Source organism: Abrus precatorius, unplaced genomic scaffold, assembly GCF_003935025.1.
Source record: "Abrus precatorius isolate BTA unplaced genomic scaffold, Abrus_2018 Scaffold5, whole genome shotgun sequence".
Classification (NCBI taxonomy): Eukaryota; Viridiplantae; Streptophyta; class Magnoliopsida; order Fabales; family Fabaceae; genus Abrus; species Abrus precatorius.
In genome coordinates, this window is record NW_020874395.1 from 18978960 (window position 1) to 18999716 (window position 20757).

At 30.2% G+C, this 20757-nt stretch overlaps 2 protein-coding genes across 2 annotated transcripts; one reads left to right on the top strand and one right to left on the bottom strand.

Moving 5' to 3' along the window:
- Nucleotides 1–3936: 3936 nt before the first annotated feature.
- Nucleotides 3937–4371, bottom strand: LOC113866865. The gene has a single exon (XM_027501663.1). It carries the CDS (start codon nucleotides 4369–4371, stop codon nucleotides 3937–3939), a length of 435 nt encoding a protein of 144 aa, XP_027357464.1.
- A 12337-nt stretch (nucleotides 4372–16708) lies between these two features.
- LOC113867505 (receptor-like protein EIX2) lies at nucleotides 16709–20736 on the top strand. The gene is made up of 2 exons (XM_027502875.1): nucleotides 16709–20104; nucleotides 20495–20736. Exon 1 carries the CDS (start codon nucleotides 16754–16756, stop codon nucleotides 20075–20077), a length of 3324 nt encoding a protein of 1107 aa, XP_027358676.1. The 5' UTR covers nucleotides 16709–16753; the 3' UTR covers nucleotides 20078–20104; nucleotides 20495–20736.
- Nucleotides 20737–20757: the final 21 nt, after the last annotated feature.

Genomic DNA, 20757 nt, shown 5'->3' on the forward strand with positions numbered 1-20757 from the left:
TAATCTAATTATAAGTTATTTAGACTAGACTGAATCACTCAATTTTTCTTATATATTTTTAATTCAGTTAGAAGAAAGACAAAAAGTAAATATATTATTTTATTATCTCTTATACACTACTTTTGTTTTTTTAATAAACTAGTAATTCTTTTATTTATTATACATATATTATTAAATTAATATTTTTTAATAAAATAAAAATATGATTACATAATATTATTTTATTGAAAGTATTGTTTTACTAGGTTTAACGCTCAGTGTCATTAGGTCTTTGCCACTATTTTATCATTTTCCAATTTGAATATATAGAATTAATAAAAAAAATAAATGAATGAATAAAAATTATCTGACCACCTCGCTTTTTTACATAATTGTATAATTTATATAGGGCCAAGTCATAATAAGGTCAGATTGTCAGGCAATTTATCCCAAAATTTTGCTGTTTTTTTTCTTAACGAGATTTGAAAATGTTATACTGAAATATAGAATTTTGGAGAGAATTGCAAAATTACGAAGATGAAAGAAAAATGTTACTGGTAATTTTTTATTTTTGAGAACTCAACAATAAAAATTTGTCAATGACACTTTTTCTTACGTCCCCATATTTTAGTATATAACATTTTTAAATTTCATATATTAAACAAAAAACTCCATTTTACATAAAGAATTACTATGTAAAAAGTATGCAATGAATTAGTATAACAAAAGATAATATAATAGCATAAATACAATAAGCAGCTCCTAAGGTGCAATTTCATAACTGAACAAAAAAAGTTCAGGGGAATAAAAAGGAAGAGAAAAGTTTTGCGCAAAGGGAAATTTTTGTTGTTGAATGTGAATTAACCTAAAAAGTTTAAAATTTAATATAATTATACAATTCTTTTAATTCAAAAATAAAATATAACCCCTCTCTTTCATTTCCTTCAAAAACTCAATTCCCATTAATTTATACTGAATTGTAATATTAATTATTATTTATTTATTTTTTATTTCTAATTAATTTAAAATTTTAAACAACTAATTCAATATTATTAAGGGTATATTTGATCTACATGATAAGATAATTAGATAAGATCCTACCTTTTTTTCAGTATTTAGTGATTAACAAAATATAATTGCTTATTCTATTGACTTATCTTAATCTATTATCATAGTTCAAATTCTTATATTCAGAAGAACAATGAGTTAGGAAACATTAGAATATAATAAATAAAAAATTTATTCCATTTTTACTCATATTTTATACCCTTTTGAATATTTTATAAAAAAATTAAGTAGTTTAAAAATATGATTTTAATATTTTTCATAAAAAATTATTTGAACATTTTTTTAATAATTTTTTTTAAAATATCAATGTTATTTTTAAGAAAATTATATTTTTAAAATACATTTATAAAATTTTTTAATCATCTTATAAAATATGTTTAAAATTTTTTATAAGTTTTTATTCTAATTATAATTTCTTAGCTAAAAATAAATTTTAATTATAAAAAATTGAATAAAATATATGCATGTAAAAAGTCTAAGAGGTAGATATGGACCCAAGGCGCAGAGTCAAGGCATATTGCACTAAACTTACCATGACAAAAGTTAGGATCCGGATTCTCTCCAGTTCACGCGGGAACTGGATGTCCAGTCGTTTTTTCGCTTAAAATTATGACAAAATGGCTTAAGCCAATTTTCATAAAACAAATGGCTTAAGTGAAAAAAAATGGCTTAAGCGAAAATAATAGGCTTAAGCAAAAAATGGAGAGAGAGTTTTAATTTTCACTCAATTTTCTCTTCTCCTTTCCCCTAAACATAACATTTTCTCCTCAATAATATTCCGGTACTCTACCGGTTATTACTTGCAACAGAACCAGTATACTTGCCGTGTTTGAAGGAAAATAAACCAACACTTTTATACTTAACTCTTCTCTTTCCCTCCTAACTCTCTTTTCCTTCAACCTCATACCTAACTCCTCTCCTCCTCTTCTCATTCTCACATCACCAAATACCTATCTCTCCTTTTTTTCTCTATACTCAACTCTTCAATTTCCTCTTCTTCCACCGTCACTACTATATCACCCGCTCTCCTTGTCTACATCCATTCTTTATCCTCTATTTTCTCTATAATCAACTCTTCACTTTCTTCTTCCTCTACTGCCAAAATTTTTTTATGCAAAATTAGCTTAAGCTAATTTTTCTGGCTTAAGCGAATTGTGTATTCGCTTAAGTGAATTATTTTATCTTAAGTGAATTTTGTGTGTTTGAAGATATGAAGGCTGAGTGTAGAGAAAAAAGAGGATTAAGAATGGATGTAGACAAGGAGAGCGGATGATATAGTAGTGACGGTGGAAGAAGAGGAAATTGAAGAGTTGAGTATAGAGAAAAAAGGGAGAGATAGGTATTTGGTGATGTGAGAATGAGAAGAGGAGGAGAGGAGTTAGGTATGAGGTTGAAGGAAAAGAGAGTTAGGAAGGAAAGAGAAGAATTAAGTATAAGAGTGTTGGTTTATTTTCCTTCAAACACGGCAAGTATACTGGTTCTGTTGCAAGTAATAACCGGTAGAGTACCGGAATATTGTTGAGGAGAAAATGTTATGTTTACGGGAAAGGAGAAGAGAAAATTGAGTGAAAATTAAAACTCTCTCTCCATTTTTCGCTTAAGCCTATTATTTTCGCTTAAGCCATTTTTTTTCGCTTAAGTCATTTGTTTTATGAAAATTGGCTTAAGCCATTTTGTCATGATTTTAAGCGAAAATAACCTATTTTCGCTTAAGCAAATTTTTTTGCTTAAGCGAAAAAACGACTAGACGTCCAGTTCCCGCGTGAATTGGAGAGAATCCGGATCCCAAATACACACTCCGTCAACAACAACCTTGTCCTCAAGATTAAGACATGGGAAACAGCTCCTTAGATGTTCAAGATCTTCTCGAGTTGCGTTCTCTTGGGCTTGTCTTTCCCATTCAACTAAGACCCTTGTTTTGTCAACACTACCATTTGATAAGGTGCATAACATAGGAATTGGCATTTTAGAGGGTGGGTTGGACGTTGGGGATAGGCCAGTGTCGCGAATGATTGATCCAACATATGATTTTAATAGGGAGATATGGAATACAAGGTGTATTTTGTAGTTTGTGGGTAATAATAGACGATACACAACTTGGCCTATCTGTTGTAAACTGCGGAAAGGCCCATGGAATTTAAGTTCAATCTTTGAATGTTCGTTAGGACAGGTTGTAGTACGCTTATAGGGCAAGATGCGCAGCCAGGTATAGTTTCTGACTAAGAAAGCGTAGTCTTTGCGGCTGCCATCTACTAGCTGTTTCATGTGAGCTTGTGCTTATTATAAGTTGTTGCGCAATAGTTGTTTGATCTTTGTCTTGACTTGTAGAGTATCCTCCAAAGTTCTTGCAATGTCAGATTGTTGTGAGTAGCTAGGCCACAAAGGGGATGATTTCTCTTATACCACCTGATATGGAGAAAGTTTTGTCCCTAGTGGCAGCTTGTATTATAGGAAAATTCTGCCCATTTTAAGTATCAATGCCCCAGTGTTGGTTCATGGTAGGCAAACGTCCTTAGATACTATTTGAGGTATATATTTATAACTTCAATTTGTCCGTCTATTTGCGGATGATAAGCATTGTTGAATTTAAGTAGGATTTCGCATTACTTCATCAATTAGTGCCAGAAGGGCTAATGAATAATGGGTCTCTATCGAAAACAATTGACCTTGGGAATCTGTGATGCTTTACCACAATCTCAGGGAACAGATCTACCACAATTTGAGCTGCGTAACCCGAATAAAGAGCCCTAAAGTGAACAATCTTTGGAAATCAATCCACTTGATGGGGATGCAGTTAAAACCATTGGACATAGGGGAGTGATGTCACAAAGTCCATAGAGATATCCTACTATGAGTCATTTAGGTAGGGCACGGGTTGAAGTCACCCTTTTAAGGTGTTCGGTTGGTAGTTTGACTTGTTGGCATATGGTACATTGAGCCATATACTAGCTCTTGGACGTCCTTCCTCATCAATGGCCAATTAAAATTCTTTGTTAGTCGTGAATATGTCTTAGGAACTCCAACATGCCCTCTTAGAGGTGTGTTATAGAACTCACGCAGGAGTAGAGTTCTCAAGTCGCCTATGGCAGGAACATAAATATGGTCTTGGTCGTATAAGATATCATCTCGAGTTGATAATCTGTTGGAGCTATCTAATTGCAGATTGTCCAATAAGGAGCTAGTTACTAAGTCTTCCGGTAGTGCCTTGTGCAATTCATTGTGCAGATTGCAATTGATGATATGTAGGCTAGTGAGGAAATCAATGTCATTATATTGCCTTAAGAATGCATCAGCCACGATGTTTTGGCGTCCTAGTTTGTACATTATATTGTTGTTAAATCTAATAACTTTCTCAAGTAATGGTGCTGGTTCAGAGTTTGTATTACCTGGTTCACTAACTCTTGTAGTTGTAGGCTACAGTGTTAAAATTTTCTTAATCCATTATGTAATTTTCATTATGCAATGACTATTATGAAATTATCATTTTTTATTAGATCTTGAATTACGTTGTTCTCATAATACAATACATGGTTCTCATACAATTAAGGGTTTAAAGAGCACTAACTTGAATTCATTGTTCTTTTATGTTACCTCTTTTTTAGATATTGTTGATCCCTTTGTATCTTCCACAACTCTTCCTTTCTCTTTTAGCTTCTCTCGGATGGTTGAGAGAAAGTTTCTTTCTTGCGTTTACCGTGAGCACACTTAGAGACCGTGAAAGTGATAGAAAATAGAAAATGTTGCAACCCCTATTTGGTAACTGCTCTTTTATTTATCTGAAGGGATAAGGAAGGGTTTCCTTATAATTGTATTTACAATTATACCCTCTATGACTCTATATTTTATATTTAACCACCATCACATTAAATCATTAATTAGAGTCATGATATAAGTTACATAAGCCACAATAATAAGATTATTAAAAGAATATAATAATCTCTTACTTGGCCTATGTGACGACTTGAAGATTCAATGAACTGTAAGTGCACATATCATTGATAATATCAAGTCATCATCTTTTCATGATTTAAGTTGATCGGATCATGGCGGTCACAAGTCATTTAACGACATGATTCCTTGTAAGTATCATAGAATCAACTCAAATCAAAATAGCATTAATCAGTCATTCTACAGACTGTAACTCTGATGTATTTTTAACACTCAACCTGTTATCAAACTCAAATCATACATGTACATTAACACAATTCAGATAACAAGTAAACAAGCAGAGATAATACTTTTATTGAATTTCCAAAAATGTCTGCAATAATATAAGCAAAACAATCTATACACATATATGTGTATCACACAATCATGTTAACAAAGACTTGTCTATAATGCCCATTCTACCAACATAGCCAGAAAACGTTTTAGGGGGCAATCCCTTAGTTAGCGGATCTACTGTCATTAAATCAGTACTAATATGCTCAATAGACACTTTCTGTTTCCACACTTCTTCTTTCACTGATAAGTATTTTAAGTCCATATGTTTTGCTCCCTTTAAATATTTATCATTATTAGAGAAGAAGACGGCTGCAGAATTATCACAGTATATTCTTAGTGGCTTTTCTATACTATCAACGACACCAAGCCCTAAGACAAAGTTTCGCAGCCACAAAGCATGAATAGTGACCTCAAAGCACGCCACAAATTCCGCTTCCATGGTAGACGTAACAATAATGGACTCCTTTTCGCTCTTCCATGAAATCGCACCTCCAACCGACAAGAAGATGTAGCCAAAGGTTATTTCCTTGAGTCTACACATCCAGCATAGTCTGAATCCGAGTAGCCAATCATTTCCAGGTGACTAGATCTCTTATAAGTAAGCATGTAGTCCTTGGTGCTTTGTAAATACCTAAGGACTTTCTTTGCAGCCTTCTAATGGTCCATTCCGGGATTACTTTGATATCGGCCTAACATTCCAACAGCAAAACTGATATCAGGCCAAGTGCATGTCTGAGCATACATTAAACTCCCGACCACTGATGCATAGAGAATAGATTCCATTACTTTCCGCTCCAACTCATTCTTGGGACATTGCATTTCACTAAACTTGTCTCCCTTTTGAATTGGAACCACTCCTGATGAACACTTTTTCATTTTGAATCTCTTTAATACTTTGTTGATGTAGGCTTTCTGAGACAATCCTAGTAATCCTTATGATCTGTTACGGAATATTTCTATTCCAATCACATAGGAGGCCTCACCCATATCTTTTATTTCAAAATTCTTAAAGAGAAACTCCTTTACATCATGCAACAACCCAACATCATTAGTAGCAAGAAGAATGCAAATCAACATACAAGACTAAAATGATGAACTTGCTCCTACTAACCTTCATATAGATACACCGGTCAACGGTGTTCTCTATAAAATCATATAACGTGATGGTATCATTGAACTTAAGATACCATTATCTGGAAGCCTGTTTTACCCACATATTGATTTCTTTAACTTACACACTAGACTTTCTTTACCTGTGGTCAAGAAGCCATTTGACTGATCCATATAAACTTCCTCTTCCAAGTCACCATTCAGAAAGGCGGTCTTTACATCCATTTGGTGAAGCTCTAAGTAATAATGAGCTACCAAAGCCACAACAATTCTTAAAGAGTTTTTCTTTGAAACCAGAGAGAAGGTCTCTTTATAGTCTATGTCATCCTTTTGAGTGTATCCTTTAGCAACAAGTATAGCCTTGTATTTCTCAATGTTGCCTTCTGAGTCACGTTTGGTCTTAAAGACGCACTTGCAACCGACTCGTTTTGAACCTTCATGCAACTCGACTAGATCCCATACCTTGTTGTCACTCATTGATTTTAACTCTTCTTTCATGACATTCAATCACTTTTCAGAATTGTAACATTCCATGGCTTGCTTAAATAAGATTGGATCCTCATCAATACTCAAGTCATATTCATGTGCAAGTGAGTAAACCACATAATAATTTGAAATGACAGGTCTTTTCTACCTTACAGACCTCCTCAACATTAACTCTTGTGGTTTAGCTTCCTTTAGCTCGTTTGTGACTTGCGCATTGTCAGCTGGTTCATCCTCTATATGTTGTTCTTATGGGTTTGGAACATTAACTACTTGTCTCTTTATGTTGTGTGACCGTGATACAACAAAGGGAACAACAACTTGAGAAGAGACACCAACTACAGGAGTTTCCACATGTGTCTCTATAATTTCTACCTTTCGTGTTTCACCACTCCCACTAAACTGACCATTTTCAATGAACCTTACATTTTCAGACTCAACTATTCTCATACTATGGTTAGGACAATAGAATCTCTCTAATACTCTGTTAAGCAGATATGCAACGATCTTTAACGCGTACATTCACAAAGACATAGGTACAGAACTGTAACTCAATATACTCCTAATCATTTCCATGATAGTACAATTCCGATTTTCAGTCACACCATTTTGTTGTGGTATACCAGGCACAGTATACTGTGTACATATACCTTGACTTTCTAGAAGTTTCGCAAATGGACTTGGATATTGTCCACTTTCATCAGATTTTTCATAATATTCACCACCTCTATCTGACCTCACAACCTTTACCTTTCTATCTAGTTGTCTTTCCACCTCATCAATGAACACCTGTAAGACATCCACTGATTGAGATTTTTCATGCAATACATACAGATAATAATAACGTGAGTAGTCATCAATAAAGGTAATAAAATATTTTTCACCACCCCAAGATGGGACGTCAAACAGACCACAAATATCAGTGTGTATCAACTCTAAGAGTTGACTACTTATTGTGGCTGGATTTTTTGATGTGTGTTTGGTTTGTTTTCCTTCAATACAATCCACACATACATCCCAGTCAACAAAATCCAACTGAGGTAAAATTTTACTTTTCATTAATCTCATCATCCTTTCTTTGGATATGTGACCTAACCTTTGATGCCACAAGAAAGCAGAACATTCATTACGCACATTCAAATTACTACTAACAGCATTCTCAACATGAAACAGAGATTCAGCAAATTTAACATTAAGATTGAAACGATATAAACTATTAATTAATGTACCAGATCCAAAATAGTACGAGTGTTTATATAAAGAAAATGTATCATTTCCAATCTTAAAATTAAAACCAAATTCGTCTAACTTTGCAACAGAAACCAAATTTCTAGCACATTCAGGAATATAGAGACACTTTTCTAGATCTATGCAACAACTAGTATGCAAGATCAATCTGTAAGTCCCTATTCCTTCTATCCGTGCCTTCATTCTGTTCTCCATGTACAAGAATTTTTCAGTTCCGCTTATAGGCTAGATCAAAAGAAATCCCTGCATTACATGTGACACATGAGTAGTTGCACCAGAATCTAACCACCAGGTGTTTTTAGGTACCTCAATAAGATTTGATTCAAAGCATACTGAAACATAACATATACCTTTCCTTTTGAACCAAACCTTTCTCTTCGGACAATCTTTCTTGAAATGACCAGTCTTCTTGCAGAAGAAGCATCTCTGACCCTTCTGGATTCGACCTTCACGAACCTTTAATAAGAAATTATCCTTCTTGTCCTTTTTACCTGGCTTAGCCTTGCTACTACTAGTCCCTTCATGAAATGTGAGATAGACGAAGTGCTCTTTCACCTTCTTTAGTCTCCCTTCCTCCTGAACCAGCATGACCTTAATCTCCTGAATGTTCCATTTATCCTTAATGATGTTGTAATTTACCTGGAACTGACCAAACTCATGAGGGAATGAGTTCAAAATGAACTATACTAGAAAAAATTCTTTTACCTCCATGCCCATTGATTTTAACTTTGTCGCTTGATTGATCATGTCAATCACATGGTCATGAATAAGCCGTGACCAATCAAACTTCTTAGTAGTCAGTTCAGTCAATAGGGAACTTGACACGGACTTGTCAGTAATGTCCGATTGTGCATACTCTTTTACCTTTGCTATAAATTCTCCAGCATTTTCAGTTTTTGGCATTGATGGTTTTACATTTTCAGCCATAGTAATCTTTCGCAAGTTCAAGCTCAGTCTTTTGACCTTTCCCAAGCCTCACGAAGAGTCTTTTCCTCTTCAGTACTAGTCTCTGTGATGGCTGCAGGCTCTTGTTCCATAATGATTGCTAGGTCTAAGTCCATAACACATAACTGGAATTGAACTTGTTCAGCCCAATCATCATAATTGAGCCCATTGAACTTGACTACACCATTGCTCATGCCATACGTATTCATAAGGACAGAAATATTTAACACATGCTTAAACATTTATGCTTTGAATAAACTTAATGGATTCAGACAGCCAACTGTCATCAATTATGTATCTAAGTTTACCTTTGGGTAATGCCTAAATATACAATTTATCTATAATGATGCTAATAAATAACTTTAATTGACAACCAGTCACTCAAAACCAATATGCAAGTCATCTTTGGATATACAAACATATTATGAAGTGCTTACATCTCTCTTTAATGTCATTAATCATATGCAATGATCCACCTTTGGGCAATCTCTTAGCGTTATAATTAATGAGCTAAATTGTTCACTCTTTATGTTTCCATATAGCATCAAACAATTTTGAACAATTTACAACACACAATTAAATGCTTAAAGAACTTTTAAAGTCAGGCCACTTTGGTGACTAACAAACTACCCTTAAAATTAAGCACTAAATTGTGAAGTTCTCATTATGATAATGTAATTTAGAATTAATTAACTTGAGAATTTAATCACTTTGGTGAGTAAAATTCACTTTGATGTAATTCTAAAATTATCTATATATTTTATGAATTATATTCCTTATTCTGTCTTGTTTTTACTTGATGTATGGCCATGCTTTGATGAAGTAAGGCCATGCTCATTTCTGATGCATGACCCTGCTTCCTGAAGCATTTGGATTCCATTGAAAGGCATTTTGTAATACCTTAAATTTAATTCCAATTAAATAATAATTTCACAAATTGGATAACCAAATTTTTCATAAAAGATTTTGAAATAAGTGAAGGGTTATAAATTAATATCAAATAACTGCTACAGGACTAGTTCAATTACAACATTTTTAAAATAAATTCTATGTTTTATAGCAGTCCATCCGTCCCTTCACTGAGTTCGGTGCTGATTGTCTTGATTATCTGAAAAATGAATGTAAGAGTGAGTACTCTACACTACTCAAAAGCACATAGTCAGCATAAAGTCTCACCATGTACGACCATTTATGGTGTAAATCTGTGATCACAGTGTTATAGTGAGACTCTATGCTGACTATGTGCTTGTGGGTAGTGTAGAGTAATCACTTACATTCATTTTTCAGGTAACCAAGACGATCAGCACTGGATTCAGTGAAGGGACGAATGGACTGCTATAGGACATAAAATTTATTTTTAAAATGTTGTAATTAAACTAGTCCTGTAGCAATTATTTGATATTAATTTGTAACCCTTCACTTATTTTGAAATCTTTTATGAAAAATTTGGTTATCCGATTTGTGAAATTATTATTTAATTGGAATTAAATTTAAGGTGTTACATACGCTTAAAGAAAGAAAACCAGTGTTCTCATAATTTTTAGATTTGTAATAATTTAGTTATGAATTTTGAAAAATTTTAATTTTTACAATGTCCATGATATTGATTGTTCTCCTGATATAGAAATGTGATATTGTACTTGTTGGACAAAATAATGGCTATAATGTTCTTTGTAATTGTAAATATGAAAGAGGTTGAATACGTCATGGTACAAGTGATGAACAAATAGTGTTGGTGTAACTATAAGGGATAGAAAAGCGCCAAAGAACTAAAAAGGACCAAGCATGGCTAACTTATGTCGTAGGTAGCAGAAATTTTGCTAGCCTATCCTAACAGACACTAAAGCATACATTGCCTTGTGATATGATTTATGAATATTTATAGTTACCCTTTTTTATTTGAGATGTGTCTACTAAACATATATGGATTCAGAATGAGTAAAGATGTATCAAATATGCCTACGCGAACCTTGACCTTTAGAATGGGAGTGAGATAATGGAGTTCTAATGACTCCAATTAGATTATTATCTTTACCAGTTTTATCATTTTGACTATAATTGTTGTAAATAACTCTTATTTTAACACATTAGTCATATAGGGTCAAATTAGAGTTGAGGTGCATTTTTCTCTCTACTTTGTAGCAACATATTTGAGACTTGATGGTGATCCTCCTCTCAAAGGACTACATGATTGAAGAAGGAATCAAATAGAGAGAAGAAATTTATCCTTTATGTATTATGTATGTGAGACTTTCTTATTAACCTTCTTTTCTTTATTTTGTATAATATTTAAATAATTAGAAAATATAAAAGGTCTATAATAATTTCACACACATTGTCGACATGATGCATATAAGACATTATAATATGTATGATGTTTATGAATGTGTGCTATATTAGACACTGTAATTATAGATATTATTTTTATTTTATTCTTGACTCACCACGAGAATTAAGATAACAATTAAAAAAGAATTAGTGTGAATTAGGGATGTTTGAATTTTTTTTTCTATTTCTTTTTTTCCATTTCAAAAATCAAATTTTTATATGTATAAATTTAACATTAAAATTTTAAATTTATATTATCAAGGTGTAATTAAACATGTAGATAAACTTTAAGAGATACACTAATTTTTTAAAATTAAACAAATATATTTTATTTCAATTAAACAAAATTAATATTTTAGCCTTTCAATTTTGTATTTATTTATTTTTATTTTTTAACTTTCTAATTTTTTTTTTATTTCAGTTTAGTCTTTTAACTTTTTTAAAAATTAGTCATCTAATTCTATTTTTTTTATATTGGTTCTCTAAAATATTCAAATGATTAAACTAATGAGCTAAAAATAGAATAAAAATAGTTAAAAATTAACATAAAATAAAAAATTAATTTTTTAATTAAAATAAATAAAAAAATATAATAAAAATAAAAAATCAAATTTAAATAAAAAGAAAGTTACAAATCATCTTATATTTTTCTATGTATTTAATTCTTTAATCATGACATCCTTCAAAACTAAAATTCTAACTCCGTCCCTTTCGCTAGTTAAGTAATTGAGAGTTACTTGGACAAATAATTTTCTTATATCAGAAAAAAAAATTGGGCCCACAATTTTACTCTTAAATAATTAGATGAATCCAACGACGATATATTACCTTCTTTATTTTTTTAAAAAAATTATCAAATAAAACTCATAAATATTTTACATTTATATATTTTATAAACATATTTTTTAATATTTTATCTTATAATATTAATTTTTTTAAAATTATTGGTCAGTATGTACTTTAATTATAGTTGATATTTTATTTTTAATAATTTAAATATTTCTAATAATTGACTAATGTTATTTAAGTGAGAGAATATTATATTAATATTTTATTAATATTAATATCTTATTTAACTATAAATTAGTATTAATTAATTATTTAAAAAATATATTTAAAATTATTAATATTTTATAATATTATTTATTAATTTTATATAAGATTAATTTATAAATATAATATTATTATTATTATTATTATTATTATTATTATTATTATTATTAAGCTTTAGTAGTAATAGTTTTGCGATAGGGTAAATTATTCAATCTTATAATGTTTGAAAGAGATCTATGATTTTATTTAATGAGTTAAGTGGTTGTCTTCTCATTAAACATGTTAAACAGATAGCTTTCTTTTCTTCAACTTATTAAATATATTATTATTTATTTTCTCCATTTTACATTTATACTGTAAAAAGAATAACAGATGACTTTAATAATTGAATGATAAGTATACATGTCTAACTTTATTTATTTAATTTCATACTATAATTATAAAATTAATATTTTAAATCATTATATATTTTAACATATATGACTTTAGGTGTATATCAATTTCTATATGGATTGTCTATTTAAAGTGTTCGGTAGAAGTTTAGATTTCTCTTTTTTATGTGATTGAAGTGCTAAACTTTTAGTCACTAATTAATTTAAAAATATATATTATTTATATAGAAAATTAATTATTCAGATAGATAAAATATAAAAGATATATTATTATAAAATATTTATTATTTTTATATTATAAAAATTAATTTAATGATAATACATGTATAAAATAATAAAAGAAGAAAAATTCCTTGCCCAACCATTATAGTACATATATAATTTTTTAATGTAAATTCTTACATTAATTTTATCATTTTTGTTTTTTATTTCTTTATCTATTCAAACAATTGGAATGTAATATTTTTTCCTATGGTTTTCTCCTCTGTTTCTTTTCTATCAATTTCAAAAATCATATTTTTATGTGTATAAATTTAATATTAAAATGTTAAATTTATATTATCAAGGTGTAATTAAATATGTAGATAAACTTTAAGAGATATCACTAATTTTTTAAAATTAAACAAATATTTTTTGCATTTCAATTAAACAAAATTAATATTTTAGTCTTTCAATTTTATATTTATTTATTTCATTTTTTTAACTTTCTAACTTTATTTTTTATTTCAGTTTAATCCTATAATTTTATTTAAAAAAATAAAGAACTAAAACTAAAATAAAAATAAAGATAAAACAATGATATATCACCTTCGTTAGTATTGTAGAAATTGCACTCATTATGCTAATGCCATGTCAATTTACAACATTATGGTGCACCTAACTGAGGGCGTTGTGTCAAGTTACTGTGCAATTGAAGTAAATGTATGAAACAACGTTAGAACAAGTCTTCATGCCACCTTTTTGACGTGAAATAAACTTATTAGATGTTAGTTGATCCCTGTTGGTTGCAACCACTTATCCCTCGTTAATGTAGACGTCAACTTACCAAGAAAACCAGCTACAAAGTCTTTTCACAAAGACATTTTCAACAATTTTTACAATGAAAATATTTTTAAAAACTATCTTAAATAAAATTATTTTCTTCCTCGATATCGTACACTTTTCAATCGCTATTTTATAATTTGTTTAAAATTAAAAATTTATCAATATTAATATTTTAAAATTTAAAAATAGTCATTAAAATATTTTAATTTTTTCAAAAACTTATTTTAATATATATGCACATCAATGGAGGGTTTTTTTTTTATACATGGCAACAAGAAAAATAAAGGAAAACAACGACTTAAGTCAAAGAATTGCAAGACCCATCACATCTTAAAGGACATGTGTGCTCCTTAACCTCCACATCTTAAATTTGTTGCACCACTCTTTACTAAGTGATCAACAATCACATTAATTACTTTGACGAAGGATATGTTAAAAGCTAATTTGCCAAATCTTATCTTTAAAATATTTATATCGTAAAATTTAAATATAGTCATTGATGTATTTTTAATATTTTATTGAAAATATTATTTTAATTTAATATTATTTATATAGTGTATGAATTATTCATTATGTAGATAATATATTTCAGAAATAGAAAAAGGTAAGAGTGAAAAAATATACTAAAACCCAAACGATTTGATGAAAATGTTTGTTAGTTTTTTCCCCTTATGAGAGGCATTTTACTCATTCAAAATACATTATTTATTCGTTCGTTGTAGGTGTTTTGTTCAACTACGTAAATTATTGTTGTAGGCCATTATTTATTTCACAATAGACGTACAAGACCGAGTCATAGAAGATAAACTTGAAAGAGAATGTGTGCGAGAGAGATTTCAACTCTTGTACCATTTGATAATTTTTAGTTTATTTGCATTTTTTATCCCTATATTTTAAAGCATGTATGATTCTAGTTCTTCTAATCTTTAATTAATCATATTTTGTCCTTTATTTTTTTAAAATATTCAAATTAAATCTTTGACTCCAAATTTAGACTTTTATTAGATTTTATACATTTTATTTTGTATTTTTATTTAAATCCTTGTATATCTTTTCTTTATTTATTTGTAAAAATAAATAAAATGTTATACTTTCCATATATTTTATTAACTATTAGATAAATTTTGGAGTAGAAAACTTAATTTGAGCAATTAAATCTAGAAAGACGAAAATTACACATATATTAAAATATAAAAATTAAAAAAGTGCAATTAGACAACTTTTTATTGAATAATTTAATTTTAAAATTAACTATAAGCTCTAATCATATAATGACGTAGATGATGTCTTCAAAATTTTAACTCAACTAAATTATTTTTGACATTTTGTTTATACATATCAAATTAATGTAATATATACTTTTAAAATATATGTAAATAATATTTTTATTAATTTTTAATGGTTAAATTAATGTAAATTATTTTTTAATGTTAAGTTAATGACAATATAAAAATGATCGGCTTTGTATTCAAATTTTCAAACAAATATAACTTCACGTGTCTCATAAATTCATGATTAATAATAAAAAATTATTCACAAAATATTTTTTTATGTCTAAATTTTAATTTTATCAAAATCTCTTTTATTTGTGCTTTTTTAAGTAACAATTGCCACGTTAATTAAAAAGTTTAAATAAAAAGTAATTAAATTGAGTTGATGCGGAATTTTATTCGACATTAATATTAAAACTACAAATTGGTGAAAGAAATTTAGGGGAAATACAGAAAATTAATTATTGTTTTTCAACGTTGAGAATAGAAAAGCTTTCTGTAGATAGACAACAGACAATGAAACTGTTTTTTAATTATTACTCTCAATTGATAGTTCAGAGAAATGAGTTTTTCTCTATTTTGAAATTTTCTTTTATGTAAAATTAATGAAATATATTAAGTTAGAAGATAAAACAACCGTGAAAGATTTGAAGAGACATAAACAGTTGAACGTCATTTATATAACAATTTTTATATATTTTTTATTTATTTTTCTCAGTTATCTTACATATCTCATACCATAATTTTCTCTTTTTTAAATTCTTTTCCTATATATTTATATCAATTCATAGATTAAAGTGAAACATTTATAAAGTTAATAATTAAAGCGGACAATATTAACAATCTCATATTTATTCTATTTATTTGTTTTTAAATTTTACAAAATTTACTCTCTTTTTTTCTGACCTTTGAAAACTAAGGCTAGATATTACAAATTAAACTTAGTTTCACTAACCCTAAAATGAAATTATAGTCTTAAAATCTTCAGAGGTTGATAGAATGGAGAGAGAGAAGGTTTTACATCTAACAAGTCCCAAATTTGGCATTAAAATCTAAAAAGGTTGATAGAGGGAAATAAGACAAGTCTCATATTTAATTAGTCGCTAGTTCAAATCTTAACTCGTTTTTTCATAGCAACTTAAAAGCAAATTTTACTCTTTGAAACCAACAACTTTTCCTTCCTTGAAATGAGCACTCTCTATTCTTTCTAAAAATTTTAATGAAAACTCTGCAGCCATTGAACCATGTTTTATGCTGTGTAACTATAAATTTTGAGAGAATCTATTGTCACATTCATGTGTATTACACACTCCTTTTTAAGTGGCTTTTGGCTGAAATATTTTTTTTTTCTCTTATAACTATATTAATAATAAGGGTATTTTATATAATTTTTTAAAATTAAAGTAACAATAGACATGTAAGCGTTACAATAAGCATTACCCATAATTTTAGCTATAAGGTTGGCATGGAATGACAAGTCATATTTGCTGAAGTCAATCCAAGCAGTAGGCACTATTACTCAACTATACAATTATAAATATAAACCCTGCCATCCCATTTTTATTGAAAAGCTTGACATAGTTCAGATCATTACATATCAGCAAAATTATGAGTGGTTATCTTCTCATAACATTTCAAGTACTTGTATTGCTTTTATTGAAAACCTCAGAATCCACTCTCCCATTAAATTGGCCAAGTGAAAATGCACAAGTAAAGTGCAAAGGGAAGGAAAGACAAGCACTTCTCGATTTTAAGCAAGGCCTTCTAGATGACTCTGGCTTGCTATCTACTTGGAGGGAGGATGAAAATAATGGAGATTGCTGCAAATGGAAAAGAGTTAAATGCAACAATAAAACAGGTCATGTTCAAATGCTTGATCTTCATGGTCAAGATGCACAATATTTGATAGGAACCAATATCACTGCATTGACTGAATTGCAATATATGGAATACTTGGACCTCAGTTGGAATGAATTTATTTACGCTAACATCCCAAAACTCATAGGCTCCTTAACCAAGTTAAGATATCTCAATCTGTCATATTCTGAAATTGCTGGGAGGATTCCTTATGAAATAGGGAATCTCTCAAAGCTGGAGTATCTTAATCTTGACAATAATCATCTTTTTGGAGAAATTCCTTCTCAACTAGGGAAGCTTATGCGTTTACAATATTTGGATATAAGTCATAATGATGATATTGATGGTGAAATCCCTTTTCAACTTAGAAATCTCTCACATCTATGGTATCTTGATCTTGGAGGAAATTCACTTTATGGAGCAATCCCTTTTGAGATTGGGAATCTTTCTATGTTGCATACTCTTAAGCTTGATGGCAAATTTGATGTCAAAACTATTGATGCAGAGTGGTTGTCTAATCTCTATTCCTTAAGAAATCTTGACTTGAGATCATTGCATAATATTGGCTCCTCTCATCACTGGCTACAAACTCTTAGTAAGCTCATTCCAAACTTAAAGGAATTGAGGCTAGTTGGTTGTAGTCTTTTAGATTATGATATTCGATCTTTGTTCAATTCTCATTCAAACTATTCCACTTCTCTCACCATCTTGGATCTATCTTCTAATATGTTGACATCATCAGCATTTACATGGTTGTTCAACATTAGTCTTAATCTTCAAGAGCTTTATCTTTCACATAATAATTTTGTTTTGTCATCTCCTTTCTATCCGAACTTTCCTTCTCTTGTGATCCTTGACCTCTCTTACAATAATATGACATCATCAATATCACAAGGTAATTTTAACTTCAACTCCAATCTTCAAGAACTTCGGCTAATAAATTGTAGTCTTACAGACGAAAGTTTTCTCATGCCGCCCATTTCCATTTCAAATTCTACATCTTCGCTTTCTACCCTTGATCTCTCCTTTAATATGTTAAAATCACAAACTATATTTCATTGGCTTTCTAGCTTCACCACCAATCTTTATTTCCTTTACCTTTCTGGTAACTTGTTAGAAGGTCCTATACCAGATGGATTTGGGAAAGTAATGAACTCTCTCCAAGTTCTTAACCTTTCCTCTAACAAACTACATGGTGAGATTCCAGCTTCCTTTGGGAATATGTGTACATTGCAAGAATTATACCTCTCAAACAACAGATTCAGTGGGGATATTTCTAGCTTCATTCAAAATAGTTCATGGTGCAATAGACACATTTTTAATACTCTGGATTTATCTTATAACCAGATCACAGGCATGCTACCAAAAAGCATTGGATTACTATCTGAGCTTGAATGTTTGTACTTGGAAGGGAATTCTTTGGAGGGTGAAATAACTGAATTGCATTTCACTAAATTTTCCAACTTACAATGGTTAACCTTATCATACAACTCACTGTCCCTAAAATTTGTCTCTAGCTGGGTTCCTCCTTTCCAACTGGTAGAATTGAGACTAGCATCTTGCAAGTTGGGTTCAAGATTTCCTAATTGGCTTCAGACTCAACGTTCCTTAACAATTCTAGATATTTCTGATTCTGGGCTCAATGACTCTGTACCAGAATGGCTTTGGAATAACTCACAATACATGGAGTTGTTGAATATGTCTCACAACAATCTTGTTGGTGCAATTCCGAACAAACCATTCAAGCTTCCTTGTGGACCATCTGTATATCTGAATTCAAATCAATTTGAGGGTAAAATTCCATCTTTTTTGCTACAAGCTTCAAAGTTAATGCTCTTCGAAAACAAATTTTCTTATTTCTTTTCATTGTTGTGTGACAAAAGCATAGCTGTATACTTGGGAACTCTAGATTTATCAAACAATCATATCAAAGGGAAACTGCCAAATTGTTGGAAATCTTTAAAGTTACTATTGTTTCTTGATTTAAGTAATAATAATTTGTCTGGGAAGATTCCACCATCTATGGGCAACCTTGGTAAATTGGAAGCTTTGGTTTTAAGAAACAATAGTCTAGAGGGTGAACTACCTTCCACTTTAAAGAATTGTAACAGTTTAATGCTGTTGGATGTGGGTGAAAATTTGTTCTCTGGTCCAGTACCATCATGGATTGGAGAAAGTATGCAGCAACTGATAATCTTGAGCATGAAAGAGAATCACTTCTCTGGAAATATTCCTATCCAGCTCTGTTATTTAAGGCATATTCAATTGTTGGATCTTTCAAGGAATAACTTATCAAAAGGAATTCCATCATGCTTAACGAATTTTACAGCATTGTCTGAAAAGAACATTAACTCAACTGAAATTCAAAGTCATGTATATTGGTACAACAGCACTTATGTAGAAAATTATGGTGGTATTACTCAGGATGGTTATACACTCAACATAACGTTGATGTGGAAAGGTGTGGAATATGGGTTCAAGGATCCACAGGTGAGACTTAAGAGCATTGATATCTCGTGCAATAGTTTAACTGGTGAAATACCAAAAGAAGTTGGATATTTGCTTGGATTGGTTTCTTTGAATTTATCAAGAAACAATTTGAGTGGAGAAATTCCTGCTGAGATTGGGAATTTAAAGTCACTAGAATTTCTTGATTTGTCAAGAAATCATTTCTTTGGCAAAATTCCTTCTTCTCTTTCCAAAATTGACCGTCTTGCTGTGTTAGATTTGTCAAGTAACTCTCTCTCTGGAGAAATCCCTTTTGGAAGACAGTTGCAGACCTTTGATGCCTCTAGTTTTGAAGGAAATCTTGATCTTTGTGGTACACCACTCAATAAAAGTTGTCCTGATAATGAGATACTAATACAGACTCAAGAATCAACAAGACATGAAACAAATGATATTTCAGTTTTCTACGAAGCATTATACATGAGCATGGGCATAGGATACTTCACAGGCTTCTTGGGCTTATTAGGATCAACACTGTTTTGGAGACGTTGGAGAAATGCTTACATGAGGTTCTTAAATAAATTGACAGACTATATATGCATAATGGTTGCAGTGAATGTGGCATAGTATCACATGTGGCTCAAATGCTAGTGGGTATGTAATTCTAATAACTTTTTTCTTTGAAGTTCATCATGTTTTATTAATAGTTGATGTTAGATGAATCAATAATACCTATGGATATTGAAAAGCAGAGTAATTGTTTATTTTTTTTTCATGCCTCTAATAATCGTACTTGCTTCTTCATTGAATGGTCGTTTCATGAACATAATTAAATTAGAGTTTGTCTTTGCAGGTTTAATTTAGAGTTGTCATGTTTTTAGATGACTTCTCTAATGTTTAAACCTCCAAATATGTGCTTACAGTTAAATACATTTTTTGAAACTCAGTTCCAATTATTACCGATTTGTTTTTCTAATTTGGTGAAAATATTAAGTTTCCATTTTTTTTCTACCAGACTGTTATGTCTTACCATAAAATTTGCAGTTTATTGCGGATCAGCTACGCACTTGTGATGTGGGATGAAAGCGTCAAGGATTGCAGAAAGTGAAATATATATACTGTTGAAGTTTACAATATATGTGTGAAATTAACTTGCAAATAACCGTTCCAAGAAACTTTATGATTTGGTAGTGTTTTATTAGATGATCTATCAGTAAGTTATGCTATTTTCCTTTGTAAGTTAAGACTACTGATATATAAGATATGAAGGTTTTGCTTTCCATCTTGAAGAATGCTCCTTGTTTTTA

Excerpts from the sequence above, each read along its gene's own strand:
- LOC113866865 (XM_027501663.1), bottom strand. The coding sequence starts at position 4,371 with ATGTACAAACTAGGACGCCAAAACATCGTGGCTGATGCATTCTTAAGG.
- LOC113867505 (XM_027502875.1), top strand. The coding sequence starts at position 16,754 with ATGAGTGGTTATCTTCTCATAACATTTCAAGTACTTGTATTGCTTTTA.